General features: G+C 37.7%; 3 protein-coding genes across 5 annotated transcripts in view; 2 read left to right on the top strand and 1 right to left on the bottom strand.

Moving 5' to 3' along the window:
* The window catches only part of LOC128250035 (uncharacterized), a 32,678-nt gene extending 31,084 nt beyond the window's left edge, over positions 1 to 1,594 (top strand). For all 3 annotated transcript variants that reach the window (XR_008266155.1, XR_008266154.1, XR_008266153.1), the window contains one exon: positions 243 to 1,594. The gene's annotated coding sequence lies outside the window, so the exon portion shown is untranslated. The remainder of the gene's footprint in view (positions 1 to 242) is intronic.
* LOC106873098 (transcription initiation factor TFIID subunit 9B) overlaps positions 1 to 12,052 on the bottom strand; it is a 16,632-nt gene extending 4,580 nt beyond the window's left edge. The window contains exons 1-4 of the mRNA XM_014920323.2: positions 11,895 to 12,052; positions 8,260 to 8,396; positions 4,326 to 4,457; positions 3,146 to 3,239 (exon numbers count right to left, since the gene is read on the bottom strand). Of these exons, the coding sequence (XP_014775809.1) occupies positions 3,146 to 3,239; positions 4,326 to 4,457; positions 8,260 to 8,396; positions 11,895 to 12,012 (481 nt within the window). The 5' untranslated portion in view covers positions 12,013 to 12,052. The remainder of the gene's footprint in view (positions 1 to 3,145; positions 3,240 to 4,325; positions 4,458 to 8,259; positions 8,397 to 11,894) is intronic.
* Positions 12,053 to 20,580: 8,528 nt separating this feature from the next.
* Positions 20,581 to 22,286, top strand: part of LOC106873102 (rab-like protein 2A) — a 112,827-nt gene continuing 111,121 nt past the window's right edge. The window contains exon 1 of the mRNA XM_014920330.2: positions 20,581 to 20,798. Within this exon, the coding sequence (XP_014775816.1) occupies positions 20,677 to 20,798 (122 nt within the window). The 5' untranslated portion in view covers positions 20,581 to 20,676. The remainder of the gene's footprint in view (positions 20,799 to 22,286) is intronic.

The raw sequence follows: 22,286 nt of genomic DNA, 5'->3' as shown, positions 1-22,286 counted from the left end.
ATATATAGCCTTTTCAGTTTCCATCTACTAAATCTACTCACAAGGCTTTGGTTGGCCTGATGTTATAGTAGAAGACATTTGCCCAAGGTGCCACACAACAGGACTGAACTTGGAATTGTGGTTGAGAAGCAAGCTTCTTACCACACAATATGTCTAACATGAATTCATATCACTTTCCTATTTTAAGATTTATCATCATTTTGCATTATATTCTATGTCTATTCTTTCTCTTATATTCGCAGTGTTACCATGACAGTGCACCCTCACCATCTCCTCTCTTCAGCTGGGGAAGCCATGTATCTTCTTTTCAGCAAGACACCTCTTCCTGCCATCTATCATACTTTTACCACCTTAAATACTATACCTCATTCAGTTGAAGGGTTCTGTATAGTGAGTACTTAGCAACCTCACTGGTGCTGGTACCATGAAAAACAAAAGCACCCAATACACTCTATAAAGTGGTTGGCATTAGGAAGGGCATCAAGCTGTAGAAACTCTGTCCAAGCATAAATTGGAGTCTGGTGTAGTCCTCTGGCTTGTCAGTTCCTATTGAAGCACTCAAATCATGCCAGTATAAAAAAACAGACAATGATGATGATGTCTGTACCAATGTAATTGGTGCACACTCAGATGGTGCGTATTTCTAAATGATTTCATTGAATAAGTTAAAACTATAAAACAAATGCCCAGGAAGTGATTATTCCCTACAATTGTCATACTTGTGTAAAATACAACTTTTAGATTAAGTTTTCAACTTCAGTTTCCTATACAGTCAAATATAAAATATAACAAATCTATTGACTTCTCTCTGCTTCAAACCAAAATGTTTTAAACCTTCAGGTATGAATTTAACAGTGTTTTTTTTTTTTTAAACTATTTATAAGTCTCATTCACATAATTTATAACTGTTAGAGACTTAATGGAAAGTACATTACTATTTTTAGTTAAGAAATAAAACTTTGAAGTTCAAATTCATTCTACAACTAAGGACATACTAAAAAGAGACACATAATGATAACTGGAGATGAAACAGAGTGAAGAGTGGTGCAGATATAAATACTGCAAATATAAAATATTGAGGTTTGGGCAATTATAATTGTAACAATGCCTTTAAAGATTGAGGTTTCTCTGTTGTGTTATGAGGTATTGCATTTTCTGGTATAAGAGCCGTGATTTTTTACCAAAAAATTTCCCCAAATCACCCTGCACCTTTGCATAACTTTGGCCAATTGACAAGTGTTAATTTTAGTGCGGTAAGGACTACCAGTATCTAGCTTTAGAATGATTAGAAATTGAATGTGATAAATGAAAAATATATAAATACACATGTAGTTACAGTAATGAATTACAGATATAATAAGCACATCAGTGATGTGCTATTGTTTGTTCACATCAGAGGACAGCAATCGGCATTGCCAAAACCTAATAGTGGTGATATTTGGTATCTTCTATCTTTGCTTTTACCTTTTACTTGTTTTGGTCATTTGACTGTGGCCATGCTGAGGCACTGCATTGAAGGGTTTTAAACAAATCAACCCCAGTTTTATATTTGAGAAATGAGGAATTATGTACATTATTTACAATTGACGGATATTGGTCCTCATCTTGTTTGTTGTTAACACAACGTTTCAACTGATATATTCTCCAGCCTTCATCAGGTGTCTTGGGGAAATTTCGAACCTGGGTTCTCATTCCTAAGGTATTTTTCAATGTTATTATTATTATTCAGGTCACTGCCTGGAATCGAACTCGGAATCTTGGGGTAGTAGTTCGATTCCAGGCAGTGACCTGAATAATGATAATAATAACATTGAAAAATACCTTAGGAATGAGAACCCAGGTTCGAAATTTCCCCAAGACACCTGATGAAGGCTGGAGAATATATCAGTTGAAACGTTGTGTTAACAACAAACAAGATGAGGATCAATATCCGTCAAATGTAAATAATGTAAATCAACCCCAGGACTTCTATTTTTAAGCCTGGTACTTATTCTTTCAGTCTCTTTTGCTCAAATGCTAAGTTATGAGGACATAAAGACACCAACACTGGTGGTCAAGAGGTAGGGGGGGGGAACAGACAGAGATGCAAAGACATATACACACACAGACATATATATATGACAGGCTTCATTCAATTTCCATTTACCAAATTCACTGACAAGGCTTTGGTCAGCCTGAGACTATAGAAGACATTTGCCATGCAGTAGGAATTAACCTGGAACTATGTGGTTGGGAAGCAAGCTTCTTACCACAAAGCCACATCTGCTTCCATTAGTGTTAATGGTAAGTAACATAGCCTGCCATAAATACCCCACCAAAGGGTGCCAGTCTAAATTTTCATGGTTCCTATACATCAAAGTGTGCGAGATATTCACCTCAGGGATTCAGGTTAACTGCAGTGAGGCAGTTAAGTCTACCACAATTGGAGTGCGTCTTACATGCCCAAAAATATGGTAAACAATTCACAAAGACATGACAATAGTTTGTCAAGGAGCACTTACTTAAGGCTCTATACTATTCTTTTATTTGTTTCAGTCATTTGACTGTGGCCATGCTGGAGCACTACCTAAAGGGTTTAGTCAAAGAAATTGATCCCAGTCCTCTTTTATAAGACTAGTACTTATTCTTTCGGTCTCTTTTGCTGAACTGCTAAGTTACAGGGACAGAAACAAACCAGCATTGGCACTAAGATTAGTTAAGAGGCTGTCTTGTTGCAATGTAAATTTCTAGATATAAAAAATTCATTTTATCATTAAAGCAAATCCTTCCTGGTTAATTTTTTTTCCTGTCAAAAAACATATGTATATAACAATGAAATACAGTGCAACCTCAGTTTATGAGTTTAATTCATTCCTGAAGGTTGTTCCTGACATGAAATGTTCATAAATTGAAACTATTTTTCCCATAGGAAATTCAAAATAAGGCATGGAAAACTGAAGCAGGGATGTGCACTGAGTAAAAGCCAGACAGCAACTAATGCTCTCTTGCTGATACTCCCAAGTTGTGCATTGGTTACTTGAGGCAATATTTGTCACCCAAGACATTTTATGTTTGAAAAATTGTTTGTAAACCAATTTGTAGTTGATAAGAAGCATTTGTAAAACAAGGATCAACTTTATCTAATAGGATTCATAGGAATACTCACCAGATATATTTTGCTGTAGTGGTGTTAAACTAATTCTTTGTGATGGAAGTGTTGTAGAATACTGATTTACAGGAAGATTCATAGGTAGTTTGTGCTAAAAGATAAAATTCATATAACAGTTTTAGCAATGTTGAATGGCAATGTTCTGCTTAAGTTATACATTTATAATAATTTTTCTTAACATCTCCTTTTCTGTGTCTGCATAGGTCAGCCAGAGTTTTACTGCTGTAGAGTTTTTAAGACCAGCTGCCCTTCTGTTACCAACAGTCACCGGTTTCCAAGCAAGATAATATTTACCCATGGCCAAACATGCTCTTGCAGTACATTAGAAATGAATGAGAGTGACAACTATTTTACAAACGATCATGTGATATCAAGACATAAGGACATTTGTGTGTGTATGTGTGTATATATATATCAACCACTTTAGTGTTGACCAATGCTTTTTATGTGGCATCAGTACATGTATATGCATATATATATATACATACACACATGCATAAGGTGGACCCTCCAGTCATAAATGACAGATAAGGGTTTCAATTCTTGCTGAACCATTTACACAGATGATATGTTTATCATGATCAAACGTTTTTGCTGTATATTAACTCACTCTCTCCATCAAATCTACATTGCCTGTATAGGTGCACAGTATGCCACACGTCAGATGTCGAAGTAATCACAGAGCAATGTGAAATGAAGTGTTTTGCTTAAGAGAACAATGCACAGCCTGGTCTAGTAACTGAAACCACAATCTTGCAATTGTGAGTATAACATCTTAACCCCGATGCCACACAACTTCACACATGGCTTAGTGGTTAGGGTTTGTGTGTCTGTGTGTACATTCTGTTCTGGTATGATTTCTATCCTTCCTATTGCCATCCACCTTACAAGAGTGTATTTTGGTGCTTTTTATGTGGCACCAATATCACTTTATATATATATACACACACGTATACATGATGCATCTCTTTCAGTTATCATCTACCATATCCACTCACAAGGCTTTGGTTGCCCTGGGACAATAATCAGAGACACCTGCCTAATGTACTACGCATTGGGATTGAACCTGAAACCATGTGGTTTGGAAGCAAACCACACAGCCAGTCCATTGCCTTTAATACTTGGAAAATAATTTACACGCAAGAATTAGAACAACAAGAATGAAAGAAATTCTTACTTTTTTAGTACTTTTTAGCTTATAATTAGGTGCAGTCAAACAATATCTATCTGGTGGAAGTCTGGGACCTGAGTATGGTTTGATCAAAGGCAGAGGTTGTGAATTTTTGGTACGAACAATTTCCATGAGTAACTGAAAAGAAAAAGAACACAAAAGATTAGCAAGTTGCTATACTGGAATAGATTCATCCAACCCATGCAAGCATAGGAAAATAAAAGTAAATGACGATGATACATACACATTGGGGTAGAGCAAAAAATGCAACTTTTGAAATTGGTAACCAAGAATCGATATTTTGTTGCAAATTAGGGTTAAAAGAAAGGTGTATAAAGAACTTTATAGTTAAATATTCTTTTCAGGCTTTGCAACACAATTGAAAATTTTAAAAATCGTAATTTTTGGTCGAATTTTGGATTTCATGGATTATAAGTCATAATGAATACATATTTCTACATAGCAGAATGCAAAACAGTAAATATGGTAGCCGTAAGAGGTTGAATACCAAGTTTCAATGCAACTGACTAACATCTTGAGGTTCTGCACTGACAATAAAGAGAATGGGAATGTGAACTTCTTTCCAGTGCCACTGCAACGGTCATTGCGTGTGGATGTACATTTTCTGCTTTGTACCTTGACTTTAGGCCATTGATCGTGTTAAGCCAATAATATGTCATGATACTGAATGCCCAATATTTGGTACTCTATGTGATCTTAGCGAGTAAGTTTTGCCAACTTACAAGGACAGACTAAAATATGCTTTATTTTAAACTTTTATCTAAAGTAACAAGCATTACGAAAATCTGTGAAAAATAGTAAAAATGTGCCATCATTTCAAACAAACCGTAATGTGCTTAAAAACAACGCAACAAAAGATTTGACATTTCCTGTTGCAATTGCAGCTCCTTTAAAAACTGGAATTATTTCGAATAAATTGGAAATGTTAATTATTTTTATCACCAAAATGTGTCAAGAATAAGAAATTGGTTTATACATAATTTTATTTTAACGTGTGTGTAATCTAGACCTCGTGTAACACATATATTCAGTTACCTAGTATTAAAAACAAAGAAAACAAAGTCGAAAAGTCTATTTATTTCATATAATTTCTAAATTTCAAGTGCAATGTGGAGCCTGAAGATATAAATATTAGAGCTTGAGATTTTAACACTCTTGTTTTTAAAGGATTTCGCAAAAGAAAATCGATTCGGCACAATGAAAGTAAAAAATAAAATGAGGAACAGCAGACATGCTACAAATTGATTTTTTGGTGATTATTCAAAATTCCAAGTGGGCTGCAGAGCCTGAAGATGTAAATTTAAGAACTTCAGATTTTAACACAGCTATTTTTAAAGGATTTCGCAATAAAAAATATATTCTAGAAGAGATATTTCAAAAATCTGTGTAAAAAGTACCTTTTTTCACTCCACCCTAATACACATGGATAAATATGTTTACATATGAAACACATACAAATGTGTATAAATATGCAACATATACAGACATGAAATATGAATGCATATATAAACACATATACATATATCAATACAGCATCATCACCATTTTATACCTGCTTTGTACATTCTATTTTTGGCATGGCTTCTATGGCTGGATGCCCTCCCTAACATTAAGTAACTTGGAGGTGAGAAGGGATGGCTATTAATAAAGGAGAATGTTAGCTGGTGAGACAGGGAGATGGTTAGCAGTATTTAAGGGTGATGAAGAGATGAATCAGACATGAAAAGATCCAGCACAATCCTTTATTACACACACATCATGGTGGGAGCAGTAGAAGGGGTTGAGAATGGATGACTACAATGCTGAGTGGCATGGTACAATGAGTAGGAGACAGGGTACTGAGCACTGGAAATATGAGAGAAAATTAAATAGGCAGCAAACCTAGTAGGTACAAAATGGGGAGAAGTCCCAGTTGTGTGTACATACCTACATACACATACATTCTAACCTCTACCACTACCGTCATTTTAATATTTAATATTTGTGATGGCACCTGTGCCCAGCGTCGCCTTTCTGGCACTTGTGCCCGTGGCATGTGTAAGGACTTTCGAGCGAGATCGTTGCCAGTGCCCCTGGACTGGCTCTTGTGCGGGTGGCACATAAAATACACCATTTTGAGAGTGGCCGTTGCCAGTACCGCCTGACTGGCCTTCGTGCCGGCGGCACGTAAAAGCACCCACTACACTCTCGGAGTGGTTGGCGTTAGGAAGGGCATCCAGCTGCAGAAACTCTGCCAAATCAGATTGGAGTCTGGTGTAGCCATCTGGTTTCACCAGTCCTCAGTCAAATCGTCCAACCCATGCTAGCATGGAAAGCGGACGTTAAACGTCGATGATGATTCATCCTCACTTAAGTGTGGATTTTCTATTTGAACAAACTGTACTGCAGTGGATACCATGAGAGAAACTCTCATATTGGCTTTTGGTGCAAAATGCACTCTTGTTTATATTGCTAGTGATATAAACAAGAGTTTGGTGCATTATGCCCCAAAAGCCAATATGAGAGTTTCTCTCATGGTATCCACTGCAGTACAGTTTGTTCAAATAGAAAATCCACACTTACGTGGGGATAAATATTACCTCTCAGTATTAATACTGCCTCTGTCACTAACATATATTTAATATTTAGCCATGTTTTCATAGCTAGTCGGATCCTCTCCAGCTTGTGTCACCAATCATCACCTTTTTTTTTTCTTTGTAATTTCCTGCATAAATAATAGTCTTAAGTTTAACCATCATCACTTTGTCCTATATCTTCCTCAGTTTTCCTCTTCTGCAGGTTTCATACACTGTCACCCTTTACCATTTAAACCGGCCATATCCAGCCAAAATATTCTACCTGTTTTATGTTCAAACCAGTCACATCCAACCTCCCACACCTACCCTACAATGTCATTCTAAAAATATACAGACACATCATCACAATCTCAAAGTTATGAGATAAAGATTAATTCAAAACAATGTGAATAAATATGCACTACATTTGACACAATCTGAATGCTAAAGGGTTAAGCACCCACCATTTCTTTATGCAGCTGTCATCCTCTATACACATCAAAATGTTCATACCAACTAAAGTTTTCTCTTTTGCACATTACATCTGGTTCTTCCTATATCTATTTTCCCTTTCAGTTCATTTGTACTCCATCATTTGCATCCAGTGGAGCATGCTTGTCTTATTTCACACATACACAAAATTTTCTTTCTAATTCTTTTGTATTTATGGGATGCATATGGCTGCAATGAATTTTCACTAAACACAATGCCCTTGGTCTCTTTTCAAAATCCATCCCAACATTCTTTCCCCCATATTTTTCATGGCTTCTCCCACACTTACTACTACCTACTGTCCAGCTGGGTACATTTCAAACAAGACTTCCATCCCATCTACAAATGTGTCCCAATCATCACCATCATGACAGTTATATATAGTTTGTGTTACATTAGCCATCTCACTCTCTTGCAAAATAATTCCTATTATTCTATGCAACAGTTTATTTCAGCATCATATGTAGTGGTACTGTGCCAAGATCAATATCTACAAATATTTTTATTTTTACTGAGGATATATAAGTTTCTGTCTTAGTGTGTTGAGAGACAGCTGGATTTTCTGATGAATGTTAATATGCTCAATGTTTTTTTTTTTAAATGCTTTCTACAAACTCCAAGTCAAGTCCCACAGTACTTGGGACTATGGCTGCATACACACACACACACACACACACACACACACACACAAAGAATATTTGTTCTGCACTGAGTTACAGATACTCCCTTGTCACTCTTGCCATCAAAAATACAATAAACAGTGATTAGCTAGTTGGAATCCTATAGATGAAACAACAATAAAAATAAAATCATCTTCCTTATGAATATAAAGCTGCAAGTGATATTGTAAAGAACAGTTTCAAGTAACTTACATCTCGAGGTGGAGGAGTTGTAAACGTGTGATCCATCCGGCACTGGATAGCCAGACGAACATCATCACCATCAATATTTTTTTTACTTGCATGGGAAGAATAGACTTTCGAATCATCAAGGACATCAGTAACATATCCTAAAATGAAAACAATGACACATTCTTAAAAAATTCTTTAATATCTGCAGACTAATATATTAAGGTAAAAAAAAAAAAAAAGGACAGGATGGGATTTTCAGGTGCAGGACAACTCAACACCAGGACAATTCAACATCAGGAAAATTGATTAATAAATAATTTATTTGTTTTATAACTTTGTGTTACATTAACCATCTCCCTCCTCACTCTCTTGCATTGAGTTGTCCCTATTCAGGGAATTCCAAAGAGCTGCAGGTGTGGAGAGGAAGAACTGAAGAATATATTTAGTGGATATCAGAGGGTGAGATCCCATACGGCTAATGTGAGAAGAAATGGCTGTGCCAGAAGGCTTGAGTGGAACAACTATATAGCTAGCTAGTTTAGAGCATTAAACAAATGCCACTATATTTCAGAACAGGAGTCAGAAAAATTAGTTTTTCATTAAGTTCTAAAATTATAATATCAAATGAGCTTAAGGTGGCGAGCTGGCAGAGCCATTAGCAATCTGGGTAAAATGCTCAGTGGCATTTTGTCCGTCTTTATGTTCCGAGTTCAAATTCTGCCAAGGTCAACTTTGCCTTTCATCTTTAGAAGGTTGATTAAAGAAGTACTAGTTGAGCTCTGGGGCCGATATTATTATCATTATCATCTTTTAAAATCTGTTCTCCATGCTGGCATGGGTTGGACGATTTGACAGGTGTTGGCCAGGTCGAAGGCTGCCATGGCTCTAATTGTCCGTTTTAGCACGGTTTCTAAAGTTGGATGTCATTCCTAATGCCAACCACTTTACAGCATGTACTGGGTGCCTTTACGTGACACCAGCTCCCATGACTTACTACCTCCCCTAAAATTGATGGCCTTGGGCCGAAATTTGAAATCAATATTGAATCAGCTTGAAATTTAAGATGAATTTGTTTGATAATTCTGCAGTAGGAGTGGCTGTGTGGTAAGTAGCTTGCATATGAACCACATGGTTACAGGTTCAGTCCCACTGTGTAGCACCTTAGGCAAGTATCTTCTACTATAGCCTCGGGCCAACCAAAACCTTGTGAGTGGATTTGGTAGATGGAAACCGAAAGAAGCTCGTCGTATATATGTATGCATGTGTATATGTTTGTCCTCCCAACATAGCTTGACAACCGATGCTGGTGTATTTACGCCCCCGTAACTTAGCAGTTCAGCAAAAGAGACCGATAGAATAAGTACTAGGTGTACAAAGAATAAGTCCTGGAGTCGATTTGCTCGACTAAAGGCGGTGCTTCAGCATGGCCACAGTCAAATGACTGAAACAAGTAAAAAGATTATTCCTCAAGCACATCCTGGAAATACAACCAACAACATGGTAACTGGAAGTAAGTCATTCTCTTACCTCAAATTTCATTTGGCTTATCCATTAACCAGCATAATAGACTGCACTTTAATGAGGGTTCACTGCATATATAGGTGTATATGTATACATGCAGTAAAATTGTGGCAGTCCATGCATACAGGCATGTCCTCTACATCACTATCTCAGCCAAGAGATCCAAGTCTTGTGGGCTCATGGGGGCTGGTGTCACGTAAAGGCACCCAGTACACACTATAAAGTGGTTGGCATTAGGAAGGGCATCCAACTATAAAAACCGTGCCAAAACAGACAATTAGAGCCATGGCAGACCTGGCCAACTCCTGTCAAACTGTCCAACCCACGCCAGCATGGAGAACGGATGGATATGCAAAACATTAATTGTTGGATCATTTATGTCTAGGAACGTAACCTCTTTCTTTTAATTATTACCAACCCAAGTTCCTCCTTGTAAGCTATCGAATTGGAGGACTTTTTACACACGTTTTATGATAACACACTTGCTCTAAGGGACATAAGTGAACTACTTGACAACTGTGTTCCAGCGTAATTGTCGCCTCTTCAGTAACAGGCATCACCCGGCTCTTTTAGAGATAGAGCCGTGCCGTGGTAGAAATCAGCGAACAAAATATTTGCTGATGCGTGCGATGGATACATCTGCAAATTCTAGCCTACGAGAAAACCCCTAAAAAAAAAAAAACGTTTTTATTAAATCGTTTAACAAGCACGAATATATATGTATGTAGATAATTTGTAGAATTACTTTCTTCGTACACCGGGGAGGGAGTGAATGCCTCTCCTCCTTGATAATAATATAGATAATATATTGCTTAATTTTTATTCCAATCGACATGTACACGAAAGAGTAAAATATATTATCGGAATTCAGGAGCTCAGCACTGACAATAGTTAATTTATAATTAGGTAAATTTTTATAATTTCCAAAATGTATTATGAAGCACACCATCATCGGATTTTTTAGGTTGTTGGATTTACATCAACAAATGATTAAACATATTGAATATCTTAAATATTTTTTAAATACGTTACAAAAGAAAACGGCACAATTTTTTTTTTTTTAGTCAAGATAGCTATATTTTAATCTCGAGAAGCCTTCGAACATACAGAATAGTAAATATTGTGAGAGTATTTTTAAAAAAAATACAAATGTATCCGAGCCATTAACTTTCAAAATGGAAGTGAAGACAACTACCATTAATAGTAAATATTTTGTTCGGGTACTGAACCTGGATAAATTCAATACAGAAAGTGAAAGAGTATACGAGTAACACTTTCATTATTTCGTGCAAAAACAGGACCGGACCTATTATCCGGCAAACATGGGACAGGAAGTGACCCGCATTTCTAAATTTTTTCCCCCGATTTTCATGGAGATGGTCTAAATATATACTTAAAATATAAAATAAATTATAAAAAGTAAAGATCTAAATTGTATTTAATATATTCAAATAAATACACTTCTAAATCAGGGTACGTTTGATATTTATTAACCCACTCAAAATTCTTTAAATATATCATACTGTAGAATGTATAAAGTATGTTTATAAGGTGAAAATTAAAGGAAGAACATGATTTTATTTAACAAATACAGGCACAAATTAATACACTTCTTAAGCAGAGTAAGTTTAATCTTTATCACTCAATTAAAAAAGAACTATTTTAATACATTGCATACAAATTAACAAACTTCAAAACGTCTGTTACTCAATACAGAGCACAATATATTTCACGGTATTTTTACAGTATTCCTAGATATCTGAAAGCTAGATAAGAGGTCCAGTTCTGTATTAACAGAATAAGACAAAATATATGCTATAATGAGAGTTGTCTTTCTAGCAGGAATAAAAAATATGCTTTTCGACTGTAAACAACACGCAAACCGTGCAAAAGATTACGTCTACTAACAGATATACTCTAGCTTAATGAATTTATGGGCAGTATATATGTAATAGGCAATTTTCAAATACAATTCGAAATAGAATATAATTATTTATGCAGTAACAACACAATAAAATATATGCTACAGTTAGTCTACAGGCGCCAAAACAAACACAGTATATTGGAATAGGGGAAAAACGAAAGGCGTATAACGGATAAAAAGGAAGTTTTAGTATAAATCGAACATTACATACGGTAGGCAAATTCTAGCATTTGGTTTATACATCGAGGTTCGTAGTCTTGAACACCCATATCTTTTAAAATAGCAGCCATTACTTGAGCATCGCGAGGAGTACTCTTCGGAACAGCCATCTTGAAAAGTGGAATTCTCGGCTGACGTCACAAGTCATGTGACCTTAGACAATAAGATTGGCGATTAACAACAGAATCTTGGGTTTTCTCTTTTAATTGCCACTCCTAGAACTAAAATAATTCGAAAGCAAGTGTATAGCTATTCAATTTTAAATGCTTTTATCTTTTACTTGTTTCAGTCATTAAGCAGCGGCCTTGAAGGGTTTAGTTGCCCCCCCCACTCAGTACTTATCTTAATTTTTTTTTAAGCTTATTCTATCGGTTACTTTTTGTCGAATCGCTACTGGGACGTAAAGAAACCAACATCAATTGTCAAGTGAGGGCATGGGCGACAAACACAAAGACACATGTACATTTATACACACACATGTAGTAATTAGGTAAAGATAGTTATGGTCTGTCTTGGGGGTTACCCAGGGTTTCACGTACATAAAGCGTTTAGCTTTACAGTGTCTCTTCTAACCCTAATGGCTGGTAGTAAATAACCTCTCTTCAAAGTTGAGAGAGAAAAGACCTTGTGGCTAGTTGTTGCACACACGGACAAAGAAGGGTTAAGTGCGAGGGATGTAGCGATGGAGGCCTATGACAGTGCTGATCTATGCGACCTCCTCTTACCCACTCATCGTGTTAAAAAAAACCTGGTGAAGGGTGTCAGCAAGAAGATCTCTAGCCAAGAAATTTTCAATGCAGCACCTCCACTAATATAACAAAACCCTAGCTGCTAGTGGGTTAGAGGCCACATCTAGATACTGGGCCCTAACACCCGCAGAATGAAGCATTGCCAAAATATCATTTAGTTTGCTCTCCCTTTCTCCCTCAACATAAAATCATGTAGTTAAGATATTCGTTAGGCTAGTAGATAAGTATTTTACACAATCACATTGGTACAGACGCATATTCAACAGATATAACCTAAGAGTCTCTTTTAATTGTACCCCCAATATTAAGAGTATTTTTTTTTTGTTGTTAACATCCTAAGACCACCAGCAGAGGTGTGATTCTCATGCAGGGATTACAGCAGATGCCTAGTGGGAATCCAATGCAAAAACCAAGGGGATCGTTTACAAGTCTGAGGTGGTATCTGACCCTAATAGCAACAGCAGCTTTCCCAATTACTACTGCAGTGGCAGGAATGGCAGTATTAATAGCAATGGTAGCAACTCTAACAGAAACAGTAACAGCACCATTGCTAATGAGAAAGCAAATAATGATAACAATAATCAATAACAACGACAGCCACCAGCAATATAGTGCCGATAACAGCTCCAACAGCAACAATGATGGCTATAGCAGCACAAACACCAACACCACCACTGATGATGTCCCCTACACCAGCAGTAACGACACCAACACCAATACCAATAACACCAGCAACAGTGGAAGTAGCAGGGTCAATATTAACAGAAACAGCATCGCCAGCAGCAATAGATGATAGATCAAATGTTCTGGAAACACCTTCAAGCAGCGCCTCTCCAACCACAGATCCTCGTTTAGGATCCTGGAGAGATGATATGCCACATCCTTGGCCAGCCATGTGTGATGCGTGAAGGATTAAGAGACTCTTTACATAAACTCATGGAAGATCCTAGAAAAACCAGACCCCTACATCAACGGGAGCAAGCGTTGCAAGTTGAGCATAGCTGAACAGGCAAGAATATTAAAGAACTCCTTCAACCCAAAGAACATCATACACTTCAGGAGGTTCCTACTGAAGTCCTGGGACTCACAAACTAACCGGGTCATTTATGGATAGTGGTCTAAGGGAGACAATCCCTTGCACTTAACCCTTCTCCTTTGTCCGTGTGTTCAACAACTAGCTACGAGGTTTTTTCTCTTTCCACTTTGAAGAGAGGTTATAGGCCACTGGCCATTAGGGTCTGAAGAGACATTGTAGAGCTAAGTGCTTTATGGATGTGAAAGCCTGGGTAACTCCATAGGCTGGCCATAACTATATCTGATTACTCTATAACTTAGAGTGTGCTTCTCTTTTGGATTTATGATTTACTGACAATATATTTATATATGTGTGTGTATAAGCTGTCTAAGAATCCATAGTTCAGGAAAAAATGCACTTGTATATCTGTCAGTAAAGTGGGTATATCAATCGAAGTGTATGTATATATTATATATCCATTACAGCCAATCTTACCAATCGTTTTTGCACTGGGGGGGTCCAACAGAGTGTTAAGTAATAGTCCAATTATGTAATCCTGCACTCATCAGAGACAGCGATTATTGAATGAAATATGGCGTCAGCTCTCAGAACAATCACCATATTTCATTCCACAACAACTATCTCTGAAGAGCTCAGGGTTACATAATTGGATTGTTACCTAACTCCGTTGAACCCCTTGTGCAAAACTGATTAGTAAGATTGGCTGTATTGGATATATAATACTGTACACTTTGATTGATATATATATATAAATATATATGCAATGAGCTTTGTTTCCATCCACCAGTTCCACTCACAAGGCTTTAGTCAGCCCTACGGTTAAGTGGAAGACACTTGTCCAAGGTACCATGCATGAGAAAAGACAAGAAAAAAGTCTTTTTTACTTATTTCTAAAACTAATGTAATTGTGTAAGGATTATTATACATGATTAATAAATTAATACATTATATATGATTAGTGATAAATTTTTTTATTAAAAAAATGATGATTTTAAATTTTGACACAAGACCCAAAAATTTAGGGATCCCAGTTCTTGATTGGCACTTATTTTATCAACTCCAAAAGGATGAAAGGTGAAGTCAACTTCAACAAGAAGTAAAGAACTGGAGGAAATGCTGCAAAGCATTTTGTCTACCACACTAATTATTCTGTTAACTTGCCTTTTTGTTATTATAAAAAATAATGAAGACAAAAAGTAGATATTTGTTAGCATAATGACAACAGGTTGTTTGAGACCAGAGCAAAAACTTACCACAGCACATGAAAATAGCTAAAGTTTGGTACGTAGTCTGCATTCTTTACAATTCTCACTGTTTTCCAATATTCTATAGTATGAAGGTGATGATCTGCTGGTAAGCATTTTGTCCGTCATTATGTTCTGAGTTCAAATTACACTGGGGTCAACTTTGCCTTTCATTTTTCAGGCTTGATAAAATAAGTACCAGTTGAAGACTGGAGTTGATTTCATTGACTTACCCCCTCCCCATGCCTGCTGGTTTCATGCCAAATTTTGAAACCAATGTTCTACAACATGGCTCATAATGCAAGAGACCCAAAGAATTCTAGAGTAATTTGTAAAATTTTATGGAGGAAAAGTAGATCAGATAGGATCAAGGATTGTCCAAGAACTAGCTGTTCAGACTTCTAAAGTTGATGTTGTTATCATTATTTGATAGTAGCATCGAAGCAGAATAAGTTTGTTGGTTGTGAAGAGAGAACTATAATGTTCTCCTCTCTTCACAGGCACAGGCATAGGTATGGCTGTGTGGTTAGGAATTTGCTTCCCAGTTATATGGTTCTGGTTTCAGTCCCACTGCATGGCACCTTGGGCAAGTGTCTTCGAGTATAACCTTGGGCTGACCAAAGCCTTGTGAGAGGAATTGGTAGATGGAAACTGAAAGAAACCCATCAGGTATATATATATGTGAGTGTGTGTGTGTGAGTCTGTATTTGTCCCCCTCACCACCACTGCTTGACAACCAGTGTTAGTGTGTTTATGTTTCCCTAACTTAGCAGTTCAGCATAAAAAGACTGAAAGAATAAGTATTAGGCTAAAAATTAAGTTCTGGGGTCAATTTGTTTGACTAAAATTCTTCAAAGTGGTGCTCCAGCATGGCCACAGTTAAATGACTGAAATAAATAAAAGAATAATGTTCCACACGTTGTTTTCTGATTAGCTTATAAAAAAATATGTGTATGCATATAGATATCCATGGATAATTCTACATCTTAAGATGGCTAACTGGCAGAACCATTAGCACATAAGAGAAAATGCTTAACAACATTTCTTCCAGCACTTTATGTTCTGAGATGAAAACCCACTAAGGTCAACTCGTTTTTATCCCTTCAGCATTTGATAAAATAAAGTACTGGTCAAGTACTGGGGTCAATATTATCAACTTGCCTTCTTTCCTCAAAATTGCTGGCTTTGAACACTGCAGTGGACCAATATCCCATTCAGGAGGTATGTTATGATCTCAGTCACTTACACACCATGGACAACCCAGTAGCAAGCCTCATGAGTTCTTCAGCTCAAGAAAAAGGAAAGTATCTACATCTTATTTTATTTCTACCCATGGATAGGTCACAATTTTGTTGTCATTTATTTTGCTGTTCTACTCTGATAGAATATATCTAACACTATTGAGGGTGGATGCTCTGAAAGTGTAGCTGCTAGACCAAGAATAGCCTGGACAAAGTTCAGAGAGCTCCTACCTCTACTGGTGACAAAGGACCTCTCGCTCAGACTAAAAGGTAGACTGTATGACGCATGTGTGCGAACAACTATGCTACATGGCAGTGAAACATGTGCTGCGACTGCTGAAGACATGCGTAAGCATGCAAGTAATGAAGCCAGTATGCTCCAATGGATGTGTAATGTCAGTGTGCATATACAACAGTGTAAGCGCCCTGAGAGAAAAGTTGGACATAAGAAGCATCAGATGTGGTGTGCAAGAGAGACGACTGTGCTAGTATGGTTATGTGTTGCAAATGGATGAGGAAAGCTGTGCAAAAAAGTTTAGCAGTCAAGGGAACCTGTGGAAGAGGTAGACCCAGGAAGACCTGGGATGAGGTGGTGAAGCACAACCTTCGAACATTGGGCCTCACCGAGGCAATGACAAGTGATCGAGACCTTTCGAGATATGCTGTGCTTGAGAAGACCTGGCAAACCAAGTGAGACCATAACTGTGGCCTATGCCAGTGCAGCATATCCAGCCTGTTTAAGAGTACCCTTCAATCATTGGGCAATAAACTGTGCTTGCGAAGACCTGTTGAGGCAAGGGAAATCATTGTCATGGCCGATGACAGTACCACTGACAGTACCATCCGTATCAGTGGCATGTTAAAAGCACCATTCGAGCGTAATCATTGCCAGTGCTGCCTGACTGGACCCCGTGCTGGTGGCACATAAAAAGCACCATTCGAGAGTAGTCATTGCCAGTGCTGCCTGACTGGCTCCTGTGCTGGTGGCACATAAAAAGCACCATTTGAGTGTGGTCGATGCCAGTACAGCCTGACTGCTCCTCATGCCAGTGACATGTAAAAAGCACCCACTACACTCTCGGAGTGGTTGGCATTAGGAGGGGCATCCAGCTGAAGAAATTTTGCCAGATCAGATTGGAGCTTGGTGTAGCCTTCTGGCTTGCCAGCCTTCAGTCAAACCATCCAACCCACGCCAGTATGGGAAGCAGACATTAAATGTTGACAATGATGATGATGATGTAAACAATTGATAAAATCTATAGAGATATTCTGTCATACAGTAAAGCAGTGAAACAAAATATTGCTAATGCACCGAATGCTAATCAAACTAGCTATCAAGAATGTATTAGATATACAAACCAGTCTATCTGATTACTTCAGTCTTTAGTTAGAGTGGGCTTATACTGCAGTGTCTCTGTGGACAGTTAAAGAGGGTACACACACACACACACACACACACACACACACACACACACACACATACACACACATAGTGAAACTGAGGTGTTAGACATTGACTTCAAGTTGTACACTACAGTAATATCTGAAATCCTAGCAGACTATCTTTCTAGTACCAGTGACTCAATAAAATACACCTAGTCAAAGCTGGCTGTGAAGTAAAAGGAAAAGAACAAGCAGAACATGGACTCTGCCAACCATAGTGGGATATAAATAGAGGAGACTCTTTAACCTATTTACAGACAATGTCTCTGGTGTTGGTGACGTGATAATATACACCTAGTTCACACCGAAAAGTGATTGGTGATAGGAAAGGCACCCAGCCTTAAAACAACTCTCACCTCACCTAAAAGATAGAACATGACATACACAACAACAAAGTTGTTTTCTCTTGTTGTGTGTGCTAAATGGTGAAGGGCCAGGAGATGCTGCAAGAGCAGCCATGCTAGCACAGAACATCTGTTGTATGCTGATGATATGTGTGTACTAAGGTATTTGGAACACAACTCTTCATACATGCAGTTTGGTTAAAAATATAACTTCATAACATATAATTCAAATTCTTATTGGGTTAGAAGGGAAGGTGGAGATGTCAATATTACTAACCTAAGTGTTAAGAAGGAATGATTAGGCTTTCATTATCAGTGTTTTACTAAGCAATAGAATTGGATACATACTTTCACTCTTTATTTAAATCAGCCATATCTGGCCAATGTATTCTACCTGTTTTATGTTCAAATTGGTCAGATGTGGCTTCTCACACCAATCCTATATCATCATCATCGTTTAACGTCTGCTTTCCATGCTGGCATAGGTTGGATGATTTGACCGAGGACTGGCAAGCCAGAAGGCTGCACCTGGTCCCTGTCTGATCTGGCAAGGTTTCTACAGCTGGATGTCCTTCCTAATGCCAACCACTCTGAGAGTGCAGTGGGTGCTTTTACGTGCCACTGGCATGAGGGCCAGTTAGGCAGTACTGGCATCGATCACGCTCAAATGGTGCTTTTTATGTGCAACCAGCACAGGAGCCAGTCAGGTGGCACTGGCAACAACCATGCTCGAATGGTGCTTTTTATGTACCACTGGCACAGGAGCCAGTCAGGCACAGTCAGGCAGCACTGGCATCGACCATGTTCATATAGTGCATTTTACGTGCCACCGGCATGGGAGCTAGTCAGGTGACACTGGCATTGTTCTCGCTCAAATGGTGCTTTTTACGTGCCACCAGCTTGGGTGCCAGTCATGCGGTACTGGCATTGGACACAACGTTGTTGACTCAACAGGTTTTCTCAAGCATAGTTTATTGCCCAATGAGCCAGTTATGCAACATTAGCATAGGCCACAGTTATGGTCTCACCTGGCTTGCACAGCATATCTCCCAGTCACTTGTCATTGCCTCAGTGAGGCCCAACATTCAAAGGTCATGCTTCATCACCTCATCCCAGGTCATCCTGGGTCTACCTCTTCCACAGGTTCCCTCGACTATTAGGGTGACACTTTTTCACACAGTTGTCCTCATCCATATGCAATACATGACCATACCAGTGCATTTGTCTCTCTTGCACACCACATCTAATGCTTATGCCCAACTTTTCTCTCAGGATGCTTACACTCTGTCATGTATGCACACTGACATTACACATCCAGTGGAACATACTGGTTTCATTTCTTGCAAGCTTATGTATGTCCTCAGCAGTCACAGCCCATGTTTCACTGCCGTGTAGCATAGCTGTTCGGACACATGCGTCATACAGTCTACCTTTCACTGAGTGAGAGGCTCTTTGTCACCAGCAGAGTTAGGAGCTCTCTGAACTTTGTCCAGGTTATTCTTATTCTAGCAGCTACGCTCTCAGAGCATCCACCCACTTCTACTAACTTGGTCCCCTAGGTAGCGGAAGCTATCAACAACTTTTAGTTTTTCCTACTGGCATGTGACGGAAGCTGTTTTCTGCACATTTTCAGTGTTTATTGCCCCTGTACATTTGCCACACATCTGCCTTCCTACTTACTAAGACTTTGATTTTTGCTAGATTGACTCTAAGGCCCTTTGATTCTAGACCTTGCTTCCACACCTGAAACTTCTCCTCTAGTTCTGATAGTGACTTAACTATTAGAGCAAGGTCATCAGCATAGAGGAGCTCCCAGGCACAACCTGTCTTGAATTTCTCTGTTATTGCCTATGGAGGACTATGGTGAATATGAGGGGACTGAGGACTGATCCTTGGTGGACCCCTACCCCTACCCAGAATTCTTCACTATACTTGTTGCCGACCCTCACCTTACTGATAGCATCCCTGTACATGACTTGTACAGCTCTCACTAATCATTCATCTATCCCTAGTTTCCACATTGACTACCAGATAAGGGATTGGGGGGACCTTGTCAAAGGCTTTCTCTATGTCAACAAAAGACAAGTACAGTTTAAGTTCTGTTGAGCTGAATGTTTGGCTGTCAATCTGCCATACATAGAAGCTAATAAATTTGGAACCAAGAAGAAAACCCTTAACCACTCTTTCTTTACAGAAATATGTGTCTGCATTACATCTCATTTTACTCAATTTCATGCTTGAATCTTTACATGTTCAGAAATTTATATTTTCTCTGAATATTAAACTGCAAAAAATGATTCTGATTTCTAAAGAACACCAAAATATAAATGAAATGGATAACATTTTCCAAAAGCATTGGCAAAATAAGTGGAGCGAAATAATTCTAATCTCAAATAATTTACGCTTAAAGCTGTGGACAAGATATAGCAGTCATATTCCCTATCCCATTAAATTCCAAGCTACGTCCCAAGATGAAAAGGAAATATTAAATAATAATGATAGTTACGATACTGTCACCATTTCACAATTCATAGCTTTTATTATAACTAGTATGTTTCCAATTGATTTATATCGATTGATTGGAAAGCAGTGTTAAATTTCTTTGGGTTCAACAAGTTCTTTATACGGAGCAAGTCACTCTAAAGAAACAGCCTCAGTTTCCGCTTCCAGCATGCTTTGCGCTGTTTAACTTACTTAACTAGCCGGCCAGAGGGACCATGGCGAATGTTGAGGATGTGGAGTCTAAAAGCGGCAGCGGAGAAAATGATGAAAAACAATTAGGAGAAGAAATTAAAGTGAAAATAATTTGTATCGGAGATAGCGCAGTAGGAAAATCCAAGTACGTAATTTTAAAATTATATTCGTAAAAAAGTTTAACATTTATTTATTTTGGCAATTGTAAGCATTATTTTTATTTACGTAATTATTATATGTATTGTTTATGATAAAAGTTATGCTTCTTTCTTTCCTTTTTGTTATCAAGAGGAATAATGTATCATTAATAATCAATAAAGCGACGTGCTTGTTTCCATGACAACATCAAGCTTTTCTTCCTCGATACGTTGCTTCTAAAATGGAGTCTAGGCTACACTAGTTATTTTCAGTTAAATTATATACATACTTTTACTATCGTTTCATATAATTTCACTGCTTATATTGTTATTCTATACGATGAAATTATAATTTCTGTAGCACATTTTATAATATATGACAATGACGATAATTTTTTTAAAAAATTGGTTATGTAAACAATAAGTGCTTTCTGCACGAAAAAGTTGGCACTTGTTTGTTTTATCATAGATTTTGGTTAACGAACTATTGTCAGAATAAGAAACGAAATGATCTATCTGTCTCTTTCTCTCTGTGTATAGATAAATATAAATAATTATCCACACATATACTTTCATATAGTGTATACACACACACACACACACACTTCGTTTTTGCAATTGGTTTGCAAGATTCTTAATGTGAATTCGTGTGTTGAAACAAATTTTGTTGAATCTTAAGACACAACTATATATATATATACACACATACAGAAAGAGAGGGAGAGAGAAAGAAAGAGAGAGGGGAGGGAGAGAGAAAGAAAGGGAGGGAGGGAGAGAGAAAGAGACACATGCATGACTGATGTGTATGATGTAGCTATACATCGTTATCGTTTTAGCATCCACTTTTCCATGCTTACATAGAATTTGTTGAGGCGGTTTTACAATGGCCAGTTGCTCTGCTTGTCCCTGGTCCTCGCCCAAGTTTTTCACAGAAGATTGGAAACAAATAACATTGCCTGCATGATGAAAACATTCATTTACAACTATCATGTGATGTCAAAGCAAGGAGACAGTAAAACACATACATACATATTCATACAAGTATACATACACACACACGCACTCAAGTACATATATATATATGTAGTGGTTATATATATATACACATACACACACACATATACACTCATGCACAAGTGTTTATATAAATATATACACATATATAATATTAAGTATGCTATAAAATGTATGGGCTATTTACGAAGTGCTCATAGAAAGCCTGTGTTAGTTTTCCAATGACACCACTGTACATATTATATGACCTCAGCTTGCACTGGGTACACTTTATGGAATTTCTCCTGACACTTTTTCTACATATTGAGCAGAGCCTGATATTAAACTGATTTTTTGAATGAGGTGAAGAGTTAGGGGCTTGCACTGCCTTTGCCATGGGTTGGCCTGGTATTGTGATATATATCATCATCATCATCATCATCATCATCATCATCATCATCATCATCATTCAACATCTGTTGTCCATGCTGGCATGGGTTGGA

This window comes from Octopus bimaculoides, chromosome 19, assembly GCF_001194135.2.
Source record: "Octopus bimaculoides isolate UCB-OBI-ISO-001 chromosome 19, ASM119413v2, whole genome shotgun sequence".
In the NCBI taxonomy this organism is placed as follows: domain Eukaryota; kingdom Metazoa; phylum Mollusca; class Cephalopoda; order Octopoda; family Octopodidae; genus Octopus; species Octopus bimaculoides.
This window is presented reverse-complemented; position numbering and strand designations above follow the sequence as displayed.